Source organism: Sparus aurata, chromosome 8 (genome assembly GCF_900880675.1).
Source record: "Sparus aurata chromosome 8, fSpaAur1.1, whole genome shotgun sequence".
In the NCBI taxonomy this organism is placed as follows: domain Eukaryota; kingdom Metazoa; phylum Chordata; class Actinopteri; order Spariformes; family Sparidae; genus Sparus; species Sparus aurata.
Window position 1 is genome coordinate 24,647,138 of NC_044194.1, and position 20,751 is coordinate 24,667,888.

At 45.9% G+C, this 20,751-nt stretch overlaps 1 protein-coding gene across 1 annotated transcript in view; it reads left to right on the forward strand.

Moving 5' to 3' along the window:
- Nucleotides 1-751: 751 nt before the first annotated feature.
- The window catches only part of tmtc2b (transmembrane O-mannosyltransferase targeting cadherins 2b), a 104,798-nt gene continuing 84,798 nt past the window's right edge, over nt 752-20,751 (forward strand). The window contains exon 1 of the mRNA XM_030426122.1: nt 752-1,308. Coding sequence (XP_030281982.1) covers nt 1,226-1,308 — 83 coding nt within the window. The 5' untranslated portion in view covers nt 752-1,225. The remainder of the gene's footprint in view (nt 1,309-20,751) is intronic.

Below are 20,751 nucleotides of genomic sequence, written 5' to 3' on the forward strand. Positions count from 1 at the left end.
TATGAACTGCTGTTAGTGGTAGCAAGTGACCCTTAACCAACTGATCTCAGCATCATGTGCTGTGATTTATCCCCATCTCCGTCGGTGGCGCAGCGCGCATGCGCTTCAGATCTCCCACACCACATGGATCGTGGCTGCGTCAACGACCAAGAGACAGCAGGAGCAGAGGCGGAAGTGAAGCAGGTACATATCAAAATTAAAGCATACCTTTATAACTACTTAACAAGGGACATGATTAAAGGTGATTTACCTTTTAGAATCACGTTTTTAAAAATGATGTGTATCTTATATATTTAGGTTTTGTCTATTTGTAACGTCCTGACCTGGGCAAAATGAATTTCACCTGTAGACATTGAACATGTAATCTCACGTCACGTAATCTTAATGTATCGTTGAAAAAAAAACGAGTTTATGATATGAATATAATATGAATATTTTTTATTAACTGCATTACATGTTAAATATCAACTTATGCAGCTGGGTGACTGGCTACATTTCACTAAAATGTATAAGGTGCAAATGGCAGAGATAATAGGAAATTCAAGTTCATACATTGTCAAAAAAATGTTTGGTTTTTTCTGTCCTGATGCGGTTAACAGAGGGCTTTAATGTCATAAAACCAGACGCAAACCTTCTCTTCTCACCATGTGTCGCCCATAACGTGTGAGCTCTAGCAACGTGCTTTATTGAGAAAGTCCTGCCGGAAGTGGCATACGTCATTGAGGCTGTCTTGACGTCGGTGTGGCTCACGTCGTTGATCCGGCAGCGGCCGCTGAGCATCAGAGCGCTGATCCTCCTCCTGTGTGTCGGGAGGGAAGGCGTGCTGAACGCTGCTGCTGCCTCTGCTGCTGTCACACATCCACTGAACGCCGCTCGTCCTTTATTTCCTGTCCAACTCCCAGCAGGATAAAACAGCTCCCACTCAACATGGGTTAGAGACAGAGGACAGGACAGAGGAGAGGACAGGACAAGGAGCGACCTTATGGATTATCCACTTTGTGCACTTCAGCGAGGATGATGGGGGGGGAGCCGGACTTGTTTTCGCGAAGACATCCTGACAAAGACGGGGACTGAAGAGGGAGATCGGGAACTCGCTGCTGCCTTCTCTCTGTCTCGCTTCGCATCTCTTTTGTTTTGATTTTATTTTATTATTATTTTTTTTACTATCATTATTATTTTTTTCATTACTTCCCCCCCACCCTCCGCGTGTGTGCGAGACAGAGAAATGTTCGCAGAATTGCTGTGCGGCGCCGTGGCTCTGGTCCTGTATGTCAACACGCTGGGCGCCGATTTCTGCTACGATGACAGGTACTTGTTGGTGTTGAATGAATGACGTCCAGCCCCCCGTGTTACTAACACCGCTGTCCCCACTGTGTGCCTCTGCATCGGCTCTGATACACCACAGCATGGCATCACCGACCTGCTCTCATTCATTCATTCATTCATTGTGATAACATAGCTCTGAATGAGCAGTGTCTCGGTGCACCCGCAGCACCTGGCACTGACAGCCTGTCATTAATAAAAACCAGTCAGCCCCTTAGGGTGATTATCAGATCACCAGTAGAATCGATATTGTGATGCAGTGCTCTTCCTGGTGTTCTTTTACTTCTTCTGCTTGCCAGAAACTTAAGAATCACTGCATTCCTGTCTCCTGCAGACACTTGTTTTCTGGAGGGTTCACGCGGTTGTGATCTTACACTGTTGCCACATATTCCTGTCATGTTCCCTGCAGCAGGAGGGGGGTCGTTTTTATTTTTTATTTTGCAGGATGAGCAGTGAAATCATAAGTACATAGCCTCGACGCAAAGTGCTGCAGCCTCCAGAGTCTGAACTTTCTCCGAGTCTCTGAGTTGCACTGGAGGAAATAATTGATCTCTGGAGGAGAAATTATGTCTTCGTGCTCCGCAGAACGAGTCCCAAACTGTTCTGAATGTGCAGCCTGCTGAAAGTGTTTTGTTTTGAATCCGCTTCTCGAAAAAAATGAACGGGCGAGTTGTCACCCTCTGCTTGAAACCATCAGTTTGAGGGATGGAGCTCGGTGCTCGGGTTCAGCGGGGTAATGCATTACTCATAGCTGGCCTTTTGATATTTGATGGCTGGATGGTTGTCAGAGCCTCGGGCTCATTAATGCAGCCCCCATGCCTTGATGTGGGTCAGAGGCATCGTTATTTTCCTCCTGCCGTTATTTCCCAGCTAATAAAGGTTGATTAATAAAGAGACATAAATATTAGGAGTGGATGTTAAACAGCTGTACGTGCCAGCAGGTGTTTATATTAAAGGGGCACTGTGTAGGTTTGGAGAAGAGAACGTTAATGAGGTTATTACACAAACATTGTTTTTTCATAACTGAGTAAACAAGCTGTTCTCGGGGGGGAAAAGAAGGTCCCCAGAACACTGTTTGGAGCTGGAAAGGTGGCAGGGTCCGCCACATACAAACAAAGTGTTTACTTTCAAAGTCCATTTGTTGTTTATTCAGTTTATTCCACTGTGAAAAGAGAGATAGAAAGAGAAACCAGTGAGTGAAGATCTTTGTCTTCCGATTAAAACTACGTAGTGCACCTTTAAAACACACCCAGAGGGAGCAGCTCGGTGTAGAAACGGCGCATTAACACTCTCCACATCAACCGGCGCTGTGTTTCCTTTACATGTTCGCTCACTGCTGTGTGTATGGAACACTTCCTGTGTAACACACTCCCCGAGGCCTTGCTGAAAAGTCTGCTGCTCTTTCTTGCAGCGTGGCTCTTTGCGCTGCTCCGCGTCGCGCCTAGGTGCAGCTCCTTGTGAGAGCGATGGCGTCCAGCGTCCATAAACCTGTCAGGGAGCGGCCTCACCCCCGTGCAGAGGTGAGAGGAGGCTACCGACGCTTGCCGACTCGGCTGCTGCTGCTGCTGCTTCTGTGTGGCTGCAGGAGAGCCTCCAAGATTGTAATGCAAGACAGGGATCCAAACCCATGATCATTCAGCGAAGAGATGTTAGCATAATGTTATTTATTAGCACTCCGGTTCAGGGCCAAGTTATTGCAGGCTTCTTAGGGAACAGATGAATGACACAGCTCTTCAGTGCCAGCCGGGGATATTTTAAGGTTTTTCTTTTTGTTGTTGTCGTCTGCCTTTGACGTGTTTTTCATCGCGGGGCTAATCTGTCAGGCAGCATTATCTGTTTTTTAACACCATGTGTTTTGGTTGGGGCTTGTAATTAGCAGCCGTCTCCTGTCCCCTCGGGCTCCCACTGGGGGAGGGAGGCAGACGGAGATGTATAATTTCCCAGCCGTGGACACGCAGACTGATCTAACTTGGTAATGCTGTGCCAGTGTAGGGAAAGAAGCTGATGTGACTGTGCGAAGAAGCTGTCAAAAAAAAAAAAAAAAAGTGAACGTGTGCATGACAATAAATCAAACGGCGAGCTCTGCCGTTACCCCAGCGGCTCGCAGGAAGGATTTATTTCAGCTGCGAGTCTTGACAGTAATATATGGATCATTCAGATGTTTTTCAGCAACTTTGGCATCAGCGCTCCACAATGCAAAGGCCCAAAAGTGAAGATGTCTCCTCTAAATGAGACCAAACTCTTGTCTCCCTTCCGTCGAATGAGACTGGAGGACGATGAGGAGTTGCAGTGTTGCAGAAGAGTTGAATATGGATAGTTTGTCACAGTGGAGCATTGATTCCTCTCTGCGAGGAGACAGATTGTGCCTCCAGTTCGCTCCTGGCTGTGAGACCAATGCATTAGCTCGCATAAAGTTGGGATGCAGAGTTGCGTGTGCGCGTTCGGGTGTTTGTGAGATGGCTCAAGGCTCCTTTCGGCGCCGGCGTTAACGACACCCGCGGAGCCGCGATCGATCGGCGAGTTGTATATGGCGGTGGAATGCATAATGATCGGCTGCTTTCCCCTTTATTCATCCTTCTCGTGGTGAAGGGAGGGTTGTGCTGTTGAGTAACATACTCGGCTTTTACACTCACTTTTAATTCTCAAGTGCATCTCGTATCAGATGCTTTTATTCAAGTTGTACTCGTATGGGTGACTTTCACTTTTACCTAAGTGATATTTTAACCCGATCCACTCAGTAATGACTTTTGTGTACTTTGAACAGCACTGAAGCTGAGTCCAGTGGTTACACATTAACTTGAGCAAACTTTATGCATCAAGGCCAGCAGGAGGTCACCGTTAAAGGAAAGACCAAACTGTTTTTTTTACATGTTATCCGTCAGGCTTTGCAAAGCCGTTTTTCGACCCTGCTGTCAGCCGCGGCCCCTTCCCTCGATTAAAAAAAACCCGACAGCCTGGACGAGTGGCCTGCTCCATGGTGCCAAATCGCCCTCGGGGAGCTTTTTTTCCTCCCCCTCCCATGGACCCACTCATCACGGACACGTACGCAGCTTTGACACCTGCGCTGGAAAACGGGGATCATACGTCATGGAGTTCATATCTTTGCAGTTAGTGAAGGAGCGGGAGAGCCCAGATAAATGTCAGAGGAGAAATACTGGTGCAATCTGCCGTGAGGCCGCACACTGCAAACGTTAGGTATTATAGCACCAAAAGCCTGGTAGAGGCGCGAGGGCACTGCTAGCTCCACTCATGAATTAGAAAAAGGCTTTTCAGCCACAGGTCAACCGAGGTGAAAACATCGGGGGAAGACTTTCTCCATTTAACAGCTGAAAACACAGAGCTCTTTTTATGGCATATTTCAGCCTACACACACACACACACACACACTGGCATTATGGATTACCGCTCTCTGTCTGGAGCTTGACGGTTGTGATGAACTGCACCCACCTCATTTCTCCGCCCTGGTGTGATGTCTTGAGGTCTGACTGTGTGAGGATGTGTGAAGGTCGCGGGTCACGCTGAAGGACGCAGCCTCCCTGGGCATGGCCGATGATTTATAGCGCTCAGACAGTTGGTAAAGGCGACCGCGCTCCCCCTCTGCCCCGTGCCCCCTGAAAGCTTGGTTAGAGAAGTCTGGACTGGGTGGGGTGGGGAGGGGTGTGGGTGGTGGGGGAGCAGAACCGAACGCTTCATGCTGATGCAGTTTTTTGATGTGAGCTCCGGGTCGATGACGGCAAAGAAGCCACATGGCTCTCCGGGCGGTGACTCATGTTGTTTAGTGGTCGTACTAACCGGGAAAAGAAACAATAGTAAACATATTTGTTTTTACTGTTTGGTGTGTTTTTTATGTCTTCAAGTTTTGCATAATTTTTTAGCCGGAGGAGTAGATCAAATACTCGATGAGGTCAGTTTTTGCACAGCCCTGCTGAAGGCTCTGTGTGGTCCGGCCTGTGCTGACCTACCTGGCCTGACGTGGACTCCGTCTGTGGCCGTGGCTGCCTCTTCCTTGGCACCATCCCTCAGTGCAATGATCTGGAACCCTCCTCTCATGGCCCGCGCTGTAGGATGGGCTGGTTGCGGTTATGTTGAGGGCGGCAACCCAGCAGTTTGAGTATCTCCGCTTCCCTCCCCAGTAAGGCTTTCTCCATCTGCGCCCTGTAATTACCGTCCTGTCTGCAGAGAGGGACTCACGACATGGTTTGGTAGACGTAGCTGCTCCACTGTCTCTCTCTCCTCTCCCCTCTCTCTTTCTCCGTCTGCCTTCTCTTCCGCAACCCCCCAAAGCCTTTCAGGCCTCCAGCTCCCATCATCCAACGACTGCCTCCAGATGGTCCCGTTTGGTAAGCAGTTTAGGGTTTTTCTCCCTTCTGCAGTTTGAAGCGGAAGGTTTGAAGTGGATTCAAATGGAGGATGTTGTGTTTGCTCGGAGCTGCCAGGATGGAGACATCAAAGTTCCCAAACGACACAGACAGTGCGTAATAGAGTCTGTGAGGATGGCCTCATTACAAAAGCACATGCGCTCATGCTCCAGTCATTTTAAAGTAGCTATAATCAATATTTTTAAAGTATCAGTGGATGAGTGATGTAGACGCTCGTGGTGACGAGCCAACAGATATAACCAGAGTAGCCAGTTCTCCTCAACGATATGTATATTTAGCATCTTTTGGCTAACTGTTTTGATTTTAAGGCCATCAGATTCACTGTTTTGATCCAGTCTCAACATTCAGTAAGTAGAGTTTTTCATTGAAATAGCTTTAAAAATCAACACTACTTCTCCAGCAATAGACGGCAGATAAACAACTTAGCAACTAGCTAGCATCTAGCTAGTGAACATGGAGTCACATTTGCAACAGTTAAAGTTGCAATGCGTAAGAATTGTCCACCTGGCAAGGTCACACTCCAACCAAACAGGGGGCAGCATGTCACCAGAGTTACCACTAACTATGGCTGGCCTGTACTAGTTAGCTCAGCTGACAATATGGCCATCAGTCGTATTAGCTGACTCTGTCTGGCTGTCTGGAGTGTTGGTGTTGTTGGCTATCGGAAGTTGCGAGGGGCTAGCCATTTAGCATGCCTCCTTTAAAACATATCTCTGCAACACAATACATAACAGATTGACATAGATTGACACAATTGACATAACATCAAATGTTATTTCCTCATATTCTGTTATGTGTTAAAGTAAAATTCTTACATATTCCACCTTCAAAGAAACAATTTTCCTTCAAGAGTTGGTGGAGAACAAAAACAGAGCTAAAAGGAGAGTGAATATTGGACTTACCTTTGCTAGATGGCCAATTAATATGACTCAAAATTTATGCTCACAATGTTATGTACATGCTAGGTGTGCAACTAGCTAAATGTTTGCCATAAGTTAGCTGTAGCAACTTAGTAACAGCTTGTGAACACTGGACCCAAGTGGCACATACAATCAGCTATTGCAAGTTTAAATGAATGTAAAGTATAAATACAGACTGATGGTACAAAGGACTGATGATAAGTGTGATAGCGGCTAATTTCAGTATGCAATGAATCTTTTTGTATGGAGGATGAAGCTTTGATGTTACTGCATTTCCTTCCTCAAACCACCAGGGAGTTCAATCTGTTGGCAGGAGAGGAGAAAGATACGTGGGAGGCATCCTGCCCAATCGTATTGGCCCCACACTATCTCAGATAGATTGTTTCAAATGAGGGGAAGACGGTGTTTCTGAAGATTTCTGAGCAACGTTTACAGATCATTCACAACTACTCTGCGCCAACTTAAGACTGTGCCATTCCTGGCACAGGAGTGAGTAAACAAACTTGGATGTAATGGAAGTTCTCAGCAATTTTCAGTCTAATTACTTTCCCATTTTACAACACAGAAACAATAACTAATCTCCCGACATCGAGTTATTTTACAGAAATTGGGTAAATCCCTAATTAGAATATGCCTCCACCATTACCAGCTTTAGTCGAGCTACGCCAGCCTGGAAAGATCAGCTCAGTGTCTAACCACAGATAGATTGGATCTCCATTTTCCTAACCTCTCATTTTCCAACAGATAGCCGACGAGGGTAGAAATTATTTTCACCCTTGCCACAATTGCAAGATAAGCTAGCCTGGCAGAAGACATTTGTGTCTAAAAATATCATTAATGAGTGGTTTCGATATGTTTGTGAGTTGTTTCCCTTACCCACAAAACCCTACAGAATTACTTGAAGGGTTGGAGTCTTGGATAGAGTGAGTTCATATTTAGGTCAATAGGAAACAGCTGACTAGATATGATGCTCCTTCTTTCTCCCTGACTGTCATCAGGCCCAGAATGAGACTTCATTATACTGTATCTTGGTTATTGAATTTCACCTTTTTAAAAATGTTGGCCTTTGTGCTGCACTCCCTGCAGTGAGACCACAGAGGAAAAATCCGAAATACCTGCATATCTGGAAAATGTGCAATGGCAATTAAATTTGAGAAAGTGTTTTTCTGGTGCGCTCCCTAACATGTAAAACGTGTGGAAATGCACACATCGCAGCAGAGCAGTGCATTCCTGTTGCCTAACTGTGGACTTCCTTTTCTCTACCTTTCCATTCTGGGTCACCAGGTTTTTGTCAGTGACTGTCAAAACAGTTAAATTAGCTCCTTAGACTGCTGTGTGGCCCAGAGTGGAAAGGCAGCTTCCACTGTGATCTGTGTGTTGGTGGGTGTGACGCCGGCTGGCTTTCGGCGAACATTCTCCTTCCAGAAGCTCTGTCACTGCTCTGGCAATTGAGAAGATTTGAAAAGAGTTTCTTTCTCCAGAGGAAACAGAGGAAATGTAACAATTATTTTTGGTTTTGGATGCTTGCAATACTTTGCACTTTCAGCTAGGCAAGCATGCCAGCTGATAAATAATTGCAGTATTGACGTGCCAACGAAAACCCACAACAACAGCTTAATTAGCCACACCAGCAGCATTGCTCTATTACAGATGGCAATGTAGGCCGGTCAGTCCATCACTTTGGTTATTGGGTCCCATCACTTTTGGTCCGCCATCAGATAGATTGGATGGTTTTAAATAGCATCCTGTCCATTTTGCAGTTAGCCATTCTCTCCCTCTCGAACATCACCATGCTTGCGCAACTCCTTTCTTATTTTCAAGGCAGCCTCTTTGCCGCATTCTTTTCTCAAAGCGTATATCACTGCTGGGCCTGTTGGGGAGTATAAGCCGTCCCCTGGTGTGCCAGAATTGGCAGCTTACCCTGTTGTGTCAAAAAGAGATCCTCATTGAATGTATGGTATTATATAATGTGTTCGGTGTGTTTAACTAAAATATCAGGTGGGTTAAAAGCCAGATAACCGGAGAATTATTCACAGACCATGCATTCATTATAAAGAAGATGATTAGTGTGTGAACACAGGAGGCTGTAGAGCAGAGCAAGTGGTTCACTCATTCACAGTCATCCTGAATGACATTTTACACAGGAAACATGCTCCTTCAACGCCACCAGATACCCATAACCTCTGGATACAAATGACGTCTAGACTCTTGAGAAACCCGATACACACACTAGTCCTAAATACCTGTGATAGCTTGATCACAGTGCGGAGCTGAAGGCACCTTCCTTTGATTACTGGAGCAAACTGCAATCTGCCATTGGCTGAAACGGAATACGTCTGGCAGGGTGAAGAGAATCACTGAATCACTCCTGTGATTGCCCGCCTCGGCTGATTGTCGTTTGTGATACACTGCAGCGCTAGGTCACCGGTCTCACTGTGGGATCGAAAGCTGCTCATGAGTGGTCCCCGTGCCCATTGTTTCTTGAAAAGCCCTCGTTGTGCTCAAGCCCGGCCAGAGCAGGCTGCGTCAAAGCTGCATTAATCAGGCTCTAATGCTTTTAAATCACCCGCCTGGTATGCAGTGGGATGAGAAATGGGCCATATGTAGATGCCTAGTGGTAGATTGAGACATTAGAGATTGTCCTCGCTGCGCCGCACAAGGCGTTAACCTTAGTCCTCTTTGAATACTCTCAGTTCTCCTTGCCTGGCTATTTAATTAAAAGCCAGCAGATAATCTCTCTTAATACATCATGTGGTTATAGCGGCACACACACATACAGTGTACTTAGACAGGCAGACAGACAGACACACACACACAGTGATATTAATCGCCTTAAATGGGAATGGTGTGTAAAACCGGACTGAATCATCCAATAAGCAAATCCATCACATGGTCAGTGCTGCGTGGCAGACGTTCAACACAGCTACTCAATAAAGTGGGAAAGGCAATAAAGCTGCCAAGGAATACACTGAGTCAAAGTGATGGATCAAATGTGCTGTTTGACCAACAGAAACAGATTAGTCATGATGTATCTGGTGTAGCGGCTCCTGAAAATAACGTTTGAATGCGAGCAGAGATCAGTAAACACTGGCTATAGGTTATGCTCCCATCATTAAACATGAGTCCCAAATGATTTGACTCTGCCGGGGCTAAGTTGTTAATGGGTCTAGACAAGGGTTTGGATTTCGAGGGCTAATGCTGGCTGATGGCTCTTAAGCTGTGGCCACTCTCAGGCTCTTGGCCCTCTTCATATTAATGGGATTAACAGGACTGTGGATGAGAGGGGGCACGACGTGTAAGCAGAGAACCCCAAGCTATTAGAAACAAAAACTCCCCTGTCCCCCATACCCAACAGGGATGCTATAGTTTGTCCTTTTCAGTAAGGAAGAGGAGAAGGCCCTCTTCTCTGGGCCTCTCCATCTCGGTGGCCTTATTCTCCGATGAGGACCACTGGCTCGTTTCGATAAGGTTATGACATAAGTTGGCCGGTTCGGGGGCAATGCCTTTGTCCATTCTAAGACGAAGGGGCTGTGTGGTCCCTCTGTTCTCCCTGGACCCAATGAAGGAGGCCATTTGTCCCCTAAACAGAGGGGAATTAAGCCCTGGTTGTGTTGGCCTGTTGTTTATGAAGGACAAAGACGCAAGACCTCAGCGGACCAAACCTGTCAGAACCAATCGGGTGAACTCATTACGGTCGTACGTGCTCCGGTTAGCGTTTTCAAGAGGCGAGATGGAGCAAGAAGGGCAGAGGATTCATAGCTAAGCTGAGCTAACAGAAGCTTCTTTGTGTTAGGGGTACGCCTGTTCAACCTGTGGCATGGCTGTTTAGCTGGAAAGATGATTCGTCAGTCAGTGCTCCCGTGGAAATGAGGTCCGAAAAGTTTTAGAACTGGTTGCCAGGCTGGAAACCGTCCATCAGCTTTCAGTTGCCAAAGCTGACAGAATGGTTGCCATGTTTCAGTCATTTATGATCAGAGCAATTATATTCTGGTGTAATTATAAGCCATATTGTAGGAATGAAACAGTGACACCGAGACTGGTGGTGCTCTCACTGTGGAAGGTTTGCTGTGTTTGAGCACAAAGTAAACAGTTGTAAAGTTTTCAAGAATGACCTGACTTGCTGCATTCCTATCGCGTGTTGCACAGTGTGTGGTTACTCCTTTTCGATTTTCTTTCATTTTCATTTTGCAGTTTACTGTACTGAATTGTGGGTTAATGTTCACATCAAATTGTTCCGATCATCGACATTCCAAATGAACTCCAAATGAAGAATACGTAAAAAGGACCCCAGAAGTGTCCCAGAATGACCTGTAGACTTTATGACCGAAGCAAAGGAGGAAGTCATTGTTGTTGTGAAGTAAAGTCTGCATAAGGAGGAGGTCATGGTGGATGGTTGGGTCAACAAGACATCAGACTTGAACGTTTTCTTTTCGCATAACTACGATCCCTCCCTAACCCTAAGCATATGTTTATCATTGTGACCATGACGACATAGCGCCCCTAACCTTTACGATGTAGCCATTTAAATCAAAACCATGATATTTCCCACAACCTAACCGAGTCATTTTTGTGCCTAAGCCTACCCAAACCCTAACCATAGCATTGTCACATCATAAAATGTATTTATTTTTCCAAAGTGGTTTGAAATGGATTTGAGAAACACAGACAAATGCTCGTCCTGCTGATAAGGTCGTAAAATTTGGAAGACGCTTCCATGTGTCGTTTTGAACGGCAGATTCAAATGATGTTTTTTGTCAGTGACATCTGGAGTGCTGTGTGTGTTGGGGGGGGCTTTTTAAACACAGCTGCAGTGGCAAATAAACCAAATGAAATGGTCAACTTTGATCTGCATGCCACTGTTTACGCCAGGGGAATAGATACCCATCAGTGAAGAGGAGCGATTGTGCTAAAGGTTCTATTAATTCGCCAGTATCCTCCATCTTGTCAAGCTTGGGGTCAGTTCTTGAAGGGCACACATGTTGGGATTTCTCTGACATGTGTTACTGTTGTGGTTAAAGTGGTTTTCAAATATGATTACAGTATCTGGTGTTTCCTAAGTGTGGTGAGTGAGTCACGTTGAGTGCAGAAGGGCCTGCGGTCTGGCCAGTTAGGCCACTGTGGGTAACCTGCAGCTCCCCTTGGGCTTGTAACGCTGGGACACAACTAAACATGTGCCCTCTGTGGCCTTTAATCCGATGCTGCGTGTTCTCTCCGGTCGTTGGATGCATCTGTACGGATGGAGCGCACTGTACACCTCAGACGAGAGGGAGGAAATGGTGAGGGACTGCTCAAGTATTGTTACACACACTCGTCTTTATTTGTGGACTTGTGAACAAGCTGACAGAGCAAATTGAGGGCTGAATTCTGGTCCCCTCCCGCTGTCGGAGTCGCCTCCTCCCACTCTCTTCCCTCACTTCCTACCTCTGTCAGACCACAGCAGCGGAGGAAGCACATCTTTTCACAAGCTGCCTCTAATTGATACCGTTGAGCCCTGGGAACCCAGTGCGTGGTTTCAGTACTCTGCAAAATGCGTGCAAAGCACAACAGCCTGCAGAATGCCACCCTCTGGGACACCACAGGTTATTTACAACCCGACGACCAGTCTGGCCCGGGTTCTCGTATACTTTCATTTAAGTAAGTTTAGAAAAAAAACATACCCACTGCACTTGGACGTGACCCTTGCCAAGCCTTTCATCAAATAGCTACAGCGAGAGAGGGCAAGAGTTGAATCCAATCCAGGGCTGCAATCTCAGCCTTAGGGGGCTTTTCACTAAATGCCTGTGTGGGTTATGAAGGAATGAAACCAGATATATACAGTATGTAGGTTAAGTTCCTACTGTTGGTGCTGGCTTTCTGCTACTGTTTCCACACCGGCTACACCTGTAAAACACACACAGTTGTGAGATAAATGATTTAATTTTCAATTAGTTGTGTCGAGGAAGGCGTTGGGCCGTTTATTTTTAGTGTTTGCATGCATTTATGCCGCGTTCCCAAATCCAATCAAGTGTGGTGTAAATTGACAAGTTCTAATGTAGCTTGTCACGGCTCGGCGAGGCAGACGAGTCTGACATCCCTCCAGATGGGGAACAGCTTGTGTTGTATTGTATTTCACAGACAGAGCCAGCTCTCTCGTTCACTCTCTCGCGCTCACTCTCGCTCGCTCTCTGTCATCATGAATAAAATCACGCCGGTGACAGATTGATGGAATCATGATGGTTTACGGGGCTGACTTCAGTGGTTTACTTTGGCTGAGCGCTGACCCTCAGTATCTGCGGGCCGCGGCGTTCCTCCTCATCCTTGACCTCTCGCATGTGTGACTTTACCCTCTGGCTATTTTGCCAAGTGAGGTCTTCCTCCCCGGCGGGAGGTGGATGCACACAATTGGCCCGAGTTTATTTTTGATCCGAGGAGGAAGTTTGGGTTGGGAGAAAGTGTGCACAAGTGTTTTTTCTTATAGCAGCCCCTGGAGTTTGAGGATCTGGGTAGGAGCGCTCTGACAGAATAATGAGACTTCATAAAAGTGCTCTCAGGAAAAAATATTTTTTTCAACATACAGAAATTGAGCTGGCAGGACAGAAAGAATGAAGGATATAGCATTATGGCATTAGATGGAAGGTCTGATCCCTGATTGTTTAAGTGTGGCAGTGAAGGCCTCGGGCACGTGTTGTCCTGGCTGTGACCTACAGCTGCTAAGGGTCTTACAACATTTACCTGATGAGATGTTAAGAGGGCCCGAAACCACACCGGATCCCCCAAGTGGCTCCTCCGAACGTGTCCGACCCGTACAGTGGACATATTTCTCTCAGACACATGTTAGAAACATCAGCGGCTGTTTTAATCAGGAAGCAGTTTAAGCGGAAACTCATCCACGGCCCTGCTGGCTTATAAGCTTTGTTTTCATATGTGTGAGTGACTGCTGAGGTCCTGATGAAGACCCTAACCTTCAGACACATGAGGCGCACCGCCTTTCAAACAAACTGTCACTCAGAAACCTTAAACCTTAGCAAGCCTTTGAGACTTAATCTCCGGCTGATTGCTTTTTTTTTTTTTTTATAGAAACAAGCACTGTCATCTCAGAAAACGACTAATTATGCTGAGGAGACTGACACCTTTTTTTTAAGAAACTTCTTGAGGCAAGTTGATCTCTGCCTGCAAAGAATCAGTTGGCAGATTTCCTTCACTTGTGTAATGATAAAAATGCATTTTCAGCACTAAACATTAGATGAAATGACTTGTGCGCCGCTTCTGCCCGCCTCTGCTTCTCATTTAGTACTAGCGAAACATTTGCTAATGCAGCACACCCATCACTCCACTTGATTGATGGAGCTGATGACTCTCCCACATGACAGCTGAAAAAAAGCAGTCAGGCCTCGGGGTACCTGCCGCGCTGTCTCCCTCGGGACCTCGTTGCTGTGGAGACAATAGACCTTGATTGGCGTCTATGATTATGTCACCTCCCCAAAGCCGCGCGTCCTGCAGCTCGCATTCTCATTCTCATCAGGGACTCTAAGCATGAACCGCTGGCAGCTCATTGAGAGGTTATTGATTTTTAGCGATGGAATAATCCACCATAGTTTCCCAGCGAGCACACAGATGGCCGGCCCTTATTAGTTGAATGAGGATTTCATCTATTTCTTCCTGCAGCTGTCCCATTCATTCATTTAATGAAGTGCAAATCCATAATGAAAAATGAATGACTTATACTGTGCGCCTATTTCCTGCAGCGTCACAGCATCGCCCATTTGGAGGTAAAGTATATTCTCTGTGGGAGAGGGTAGCGTCCGAAAAGCGGGCCACGTTTATTAAGGAGGTGTGCTCGCATTGTGGAAGTGAAACATCACAAAGTCTGTTGCATGTGGCCAACAAGTACAGTTCAGAAGTGAGCTGATGATCCATCTAGCGCTCCACCGCTGCAGACGTCAGGCTGTAAATCATCCGGATGAATGATTTATACAGGTTGTCACAATGAACAGATGAGTTGGCAGGACACACGCTGGCATGTTTTCCTGCACAATGAGCTTCTAATTTGCGGTAACGACTCGACATCAGCAAATTAGGGCTCTTTGGAAAGCAGAAAATGAGATTTCAGTGGACAAATCAAAGAGCCGTTTCCTCTCTGGACCGCAGACAAAAGGACAACGATTCATTTTGTTTGCAGATGGTGCAATATGTTAGAATTTGAGTAAAAAACAAACTAAACAACTAACAAAACAAACAGTTTTGCTGGCATGAAGTCTATCTGAAGTCAGCATGCTAACCAGATAGCCCTCACCAGTCTCAGTCCAAAGCTCTTGAGCTCGCGATATGTCACAGTATAAACCGTATGAAGACTAACACCCTGCTGGTGCACCGAGCTGTCAGTCCACACCGCTAGCTGCACGGCTAACTGAGCTAACCAGCTAACGGTAGCTACTGTAGGCAGCCATTGGTGGTTATCCTTGTTATACGCTGTCCCGTATTTGTTTTGAGTATGAATTCAATAAGATGTCAATTCTTACATACTGCACCTTTTGAAGCTTTAAAATAAAATCAATGTATTTTACTTATTTTATTTACATAGCCCACGATCACAATCACATTGCCTCAGTGGGCTTTAAACCAGAAACGGTGTTGATGGGAACTTTGTGTTGATTGCACAGAAATGCAATTCCATTCGAAGGAAATGTGCATAAGAAAAGTGGTGGTATGCATCTGGGAGAAAGCTCTTTGACATGAGGCATTAGTCAGTAAAACGATCCTTCTCTTCTTGTGCCAGTACCCCTCGACTTATTTAAAGACACTTCACAGTTGCCTCCGTTGCTAGTTTATTAATCTTTATTGTAGTTATTTATTTAGCACACACAATTATGCCTCGCTCTCAGTTTTGGCTGTGATCGTGCATTCTGTTTCTTCCAGTGTAATTGGCTGTTGTTTTCATGGGTAGTTTGTGTTTTCACACTACATTGCAAACTTGGCTTTCACTCCGCGCAATCATGATTTCCCATCTGAGAGCCGTGATTAGGCCGTGCTCGTTCTCAGCAACCTGCTTAACGCGAGGAGGTCGTCCTGCTGTAGTGACTCAAAAATCAATATTTTAAATAGAAATAAGAACATTTTCGGTGCGAATTTGAAATAATGTGCTGCAAAGTGCTTCCTCAATATGTTACTTGGATTTTTGTCCTGACATTCTTGCTGCATCTTGCCAAGGCCTAATAGTTTTACAATACACCGCCTGTGTGAGGATATGGTTGGACAGGACTCATTCGGAGCCGTGCCATAATCACATAATCATCATTACGGATGATCTCATGGCATTTATTAAGAAGACCTCTGGCTTTCTTCAAGAGAGCAGCTCTGCTGTCTCACATCATGTCTATCGCGTGATTGACGGAGAAAATAAGCTGTATGAAATATGGCTTATTTATTCTTGGAAGCCATCGGCGGTCTTTTTTTTTTATTTTGCAGTATTACATTTCCAGTTCATAACCTAACCAGTTCATCTCTGTTCAAATATCTTTAATCATTGGGAGCAGGGGAGATCCTTGGCCTGAGAATGAAGAAAGGGTAGTGAGGACTCTGTGGGAAGTAGAAACCTGAAGCCCTCAGGTCCATTGACTGCTGTAAGCTGCCTGGTTTTATACATGCAGCATAGTTACTGTGTTGTCCACGATAATGAAAAAACAGATTTTTGTATTTGGTTCCTTCATTCGAACCACTACTGATAATCTGCTCACATCTCGTAAGAGTTCTTTTCATCTGAAACCGTGTAGCAGATGCTTTTCTCACATAAACAAATTATCCGCAAATTAGATTTGGCATGCATTAATTAATAAAACAGAGGATTCCCTCAAAAGCTTAAATTATTTGCAGATTTGTCTGACTTAGGAGGCTTTCTGTGTAACTGTCAGTGGACTCCCAGGGGTGAGTCAGCTGCTGCAGCAGTAGACGCCTGCAGTCTAAACCAGATTAAGAGTTTAAACCTTTTAGTCGCCGGTCGAGAGGCTGTTAAACGTCTCTTTATTTAGATCCATAGCTTTCTTGTAGGGGATTTCTGCATGCAAAGGGCTGTAATTCTAAACTTTGTCCAATTTTTTTTTTTTAGAAAGTAAAAATATAATAATCAACCCGTTGATTCTTGACCACACTGAAAGATGATGAAAAGATAAAAGGGAGAGGGTTGAAAGAAAAGGTGCATTTGATCTTGATCAGAGTATTCTGAACAAAAAAGAAAAGACGACTGAGATCAAAGTGTATCGCAACTGGTCAAACATCTTCATCATATTTAAACATTTGATCAAAGAGTGAACATTTCTTCCTGGCCGCAGCTGAAGATAAAACCCAGTCTCTCCTTCTGCGAGTGCATGCACAGTGTTTCCACCTCAACGCAGCCACACTCTCTGACAGATCTGAACCTTTGAGCGGAGGTCACCTGCGTATTCAAAAACCTCCGTACAGTCTACCTGGAACTTCAGTTCACGGGTCTGCGTATGATCTAGTGTGGGTGACCTGTTGATGAAGATGAAGATAAAGGATGAAGGATGAAGAACAGTGACGGGCGGCTTCTCTCTACGAGAATACGTTGTGACGGTGCATCGTGCATCATAATGAATCCGGAGTTGTCAGTCTCGGCACGCTTACCTTAGTAAACGATCCATCAGAACACCGGTTTCAGTCTGACTGTGAATGTAAAATGTGGGGCAGCTGCGAGCCTTCACCTTGTCAATCCCATAAAGCGGCCATGATGCAAGCCTAGCTGTGTGTGGTGCAACCTTTGGCTGATCTATGACTCTCTCTCTTCCAGCCGGCTTCCTTCAGTAGCCAGCTTTAGTTTCACTGGAACACTCGGCTAAGCTTATCACGACGAGAGCTGCTTTGCTCATTTTCTGCTTTTATTTTTTCACGCCATACGTATTGGACTCTGTTCTAATGCCCTCATTAGCAAATGCTTAGGAGGTCAAGCAGTCTTTTATTAGGAGGAACACACAGCGTGTTGTTGGATGGGAGCAGAGAAATATGAAATCACTCGCGAATGCCTGATGGTGTTTCCTGCAAACGGCGCAGGTTAATGAAGCAGTCCAACAATGGAAAGAACATCATGTACAAACTCAATACTTTCACAAACATCCTGGCATATCTCCAGCATCATTCCGCCAAATGCAGGAAGTAAACACTATTTTCCTCTATATGCTCACAGGGCCTGGCAGCGCACACTCGCTCGCTTTAGTTTGAGCAGCTCCGGTTTGGGTTATTAGCTCGGTTAGTGATGTGTTTATGGCTGTTGGGACTGTGTTTATTTGAGCAGGATTTAAGGCTGTTTGTTTGGGACCAGCTTCTGCAGGATACAGTAGGCCCACTTAGATAATTGTGAGATTTACGAGGGGGATGAAACACCAGCTCAGTGTTGTTTAGGGTTTCGGTGCAGCTAAATGACGCTGACTTGCAGATAACCACTGATTTGCCTGGCTCAGAAGGAACAGAAAATACCTGTTAAATGTCCCTGAATGCGCTGTGATTGGGAGGAACTGCACGTCTTAGCGATGTTGAGTAGCCAAGGTAATTATCCCGCTGCTTTAGCTGTAAATAGACTGAAACAGATGTGCCGGGGTTACTCGTCTTCGCTGAAAACCTGTCTGTGGCTCTCAGTCCTGCGCCCGTGGGTTGTTCCTGAAGACGAGAAAATAAAAAAGAATCACAAATTTCCCCTTATTGGAAAAGACTTTAAACAGCTGGGCACTGCCGGGTTTAGTAAACATTTAGTTAAAGAGTAAATAGTGCACTTGTCGAGGACTACTTTCAGCGGGGCATGAATACGCGTATATACACATTTGCTGGTGCTCTAGTCTGCGAGTTTAAACACAAGCAGGGCGATGTGGGATTGAAAATAAACTAGACTGCCGTGCCTACGCTCACTGTAATGATGGAACACATCGCTCAGTGCGACAGTGTGGCTCATTGATGTGGTTTTGGACAACAGCGGCGTTCTGTGGCACAGAGAAATAAGATATATCTGGCTCTGGCTACACTTGTTCCATAATACGGTCACATTTCCTTTGAAGACCGCTGCTGGCTTAATGTCAGGACAAAGCTGTTTTTTAGTGTTAGTAGCAGAGAGATCGACCAATCATCGGCAGGGTCGATCAGCGCATCCCAAATAGCATTTTTACCACAATTTTTTTTATTTTATTGGTAATTTTTTTCACCCTGGCGATTAAGGTTTGAGACCCACGTGAGGCAAACAGCCGTGGTGACTGTTGACAGGAAGTAGTTGTTTTAAGCGCAACCATCTTTAAGTAGTTTTGGTGTTTTGTTTTCAAAAACGGAACCGGAGCTTGTATGTTATTGGTAACCTAACCGCATAAAGGTGTTGTCTTCACAGACAGGTGAGGCTAAACACTGTGGACGGGCTGGTCTGGTTGAGCCTCGCTGCCTCGAACAAGTCAAACGTAAAGCTGTATCAGCAGACTGAAACATTGTGGTTCCCCCCCCCCCCAAACCAGGGGCTGGTGGTGGCCTCCATTAGAGCTAACCAGCAAGAGGCTGGTAATTGATTTGTTAAAGCCCCCCTGCTGGCTCGGTGAAATGAGATGACAAGTACAGTCCGGAGGCGTAGTCGAGTGGAGGGAGGCATGACAGAGGGGGGAAAAAAGGTGGTCCGTGACCCACAGAGGAGATCAATACTACATGATGAGGGTGTGGAAATGGTGCCGCGGCTCTTTGTTCTCAGCCAGGCCCCAGCTATAAACCAAGCGTATTGCCACAGAGCACTTTTAATGTTATTATAGAAGAAACATATCTCAGTGACACAGGCCGTTTGTTTTTACTGGCCATATGTTTGACCATGTGGTTTTCCGCACAACAGGCGGAGGATCATTCTTTTTAACCGCCCATCATTTTAAGTGATATCACGGACATAAAGTGCAAACAAAGGCTTTTCACATACAATGTAATGGAGTCACCGCTACAAAGGAGTGGAGAACGCCACACACACGCGCTGTATTACGTGCAGTTCAAACGCCACGTAAGAAGTCGTTAGAAAGATTAATAGCCGCAATTCTGCTCTATTGGAAGTAGATGATCTCACATCTTTGGGATGTAGGTTAGATTGCAGCGCACCACACCTGATGTGTGGGGGGAAACATGGCGTCCATTAATTTCACCAAACGCTGGTATTTGCTGGAGGCAAGGTCTAAATAATTTGTTGGTATAACATGAATAATACAAGCGAAGGACACCAGTGCAGAGATGCCACGAGCCTTTTTCTGCGGTCTGTCTCCGACTTTTAAAAGAGAGACAGGCCGTCGGGCTTTGTTCGTCTCTTTGCCTGGTGCAGTATAGGATCCTACCATACAGTGCAGTATTTGGCAGCAACGCTTTCCAACTCGGCTTTTTCAAAGCCAAAAAAGGGGATAGGTCAATTGCAAGTACACTTTTCAAGTCATAAAAATCCATAGACATGTATTTTTCTTTGGGGTTTAGAGAGAATTCCTTGGCCCTCAGGAAAGGCAGCTGAAGGGGTTGGAGGGAATAATAGCTCACTTTGCACCTCATAAAAACCTTAGCACACCTCGAGTGCTGCTGCTGGAGGCCTCTCGCTGAAGGCCCCTCACCTGCAGCCCTCAAAGCGGTCCCTGGGGATGACGGAAGTGATGGGGAGGGCGGTAGAGAGGATGATGTTTGCCCTCACACCACTGATGTGTGTGTTCAGCCCTGCTCGCTCAGATTCAGCGTGATACAGGAGTGACAGAACATCACGAATTTCTCGCTTTTTTTTTTTTCTGAGTGATGGCTGAGCAGCCTTTTCCCGCTGGCTCCTCTGGACGGCCGCAGCTGCCAGTTGACACTCCGGAGCGCTGAAGTGTGCGTTTCTTTGCCATGAAAGCACGAGTCTGGCCTGAGACCTCGGCTACCGAGCTGGACTAAATCCGCGTGGCGCTGTGTGCCGTTTGAACCCAGTTTGCGTGACTTATATTTTTGATATCTGCTAAGTAAATAATCCAGGAATGCGCTGTGTTGCACATGGCAGAGAGTGGGGGGGAGGGGGGGGGCTGTCTCTGTTGCATCTGCTGCCAGTGATTACATTGTTCTGTAGACTGACTGCTACTTTCTGGCAGTGATTCTGAACTTAAGTGGATGAATTTACGAGTGTATAA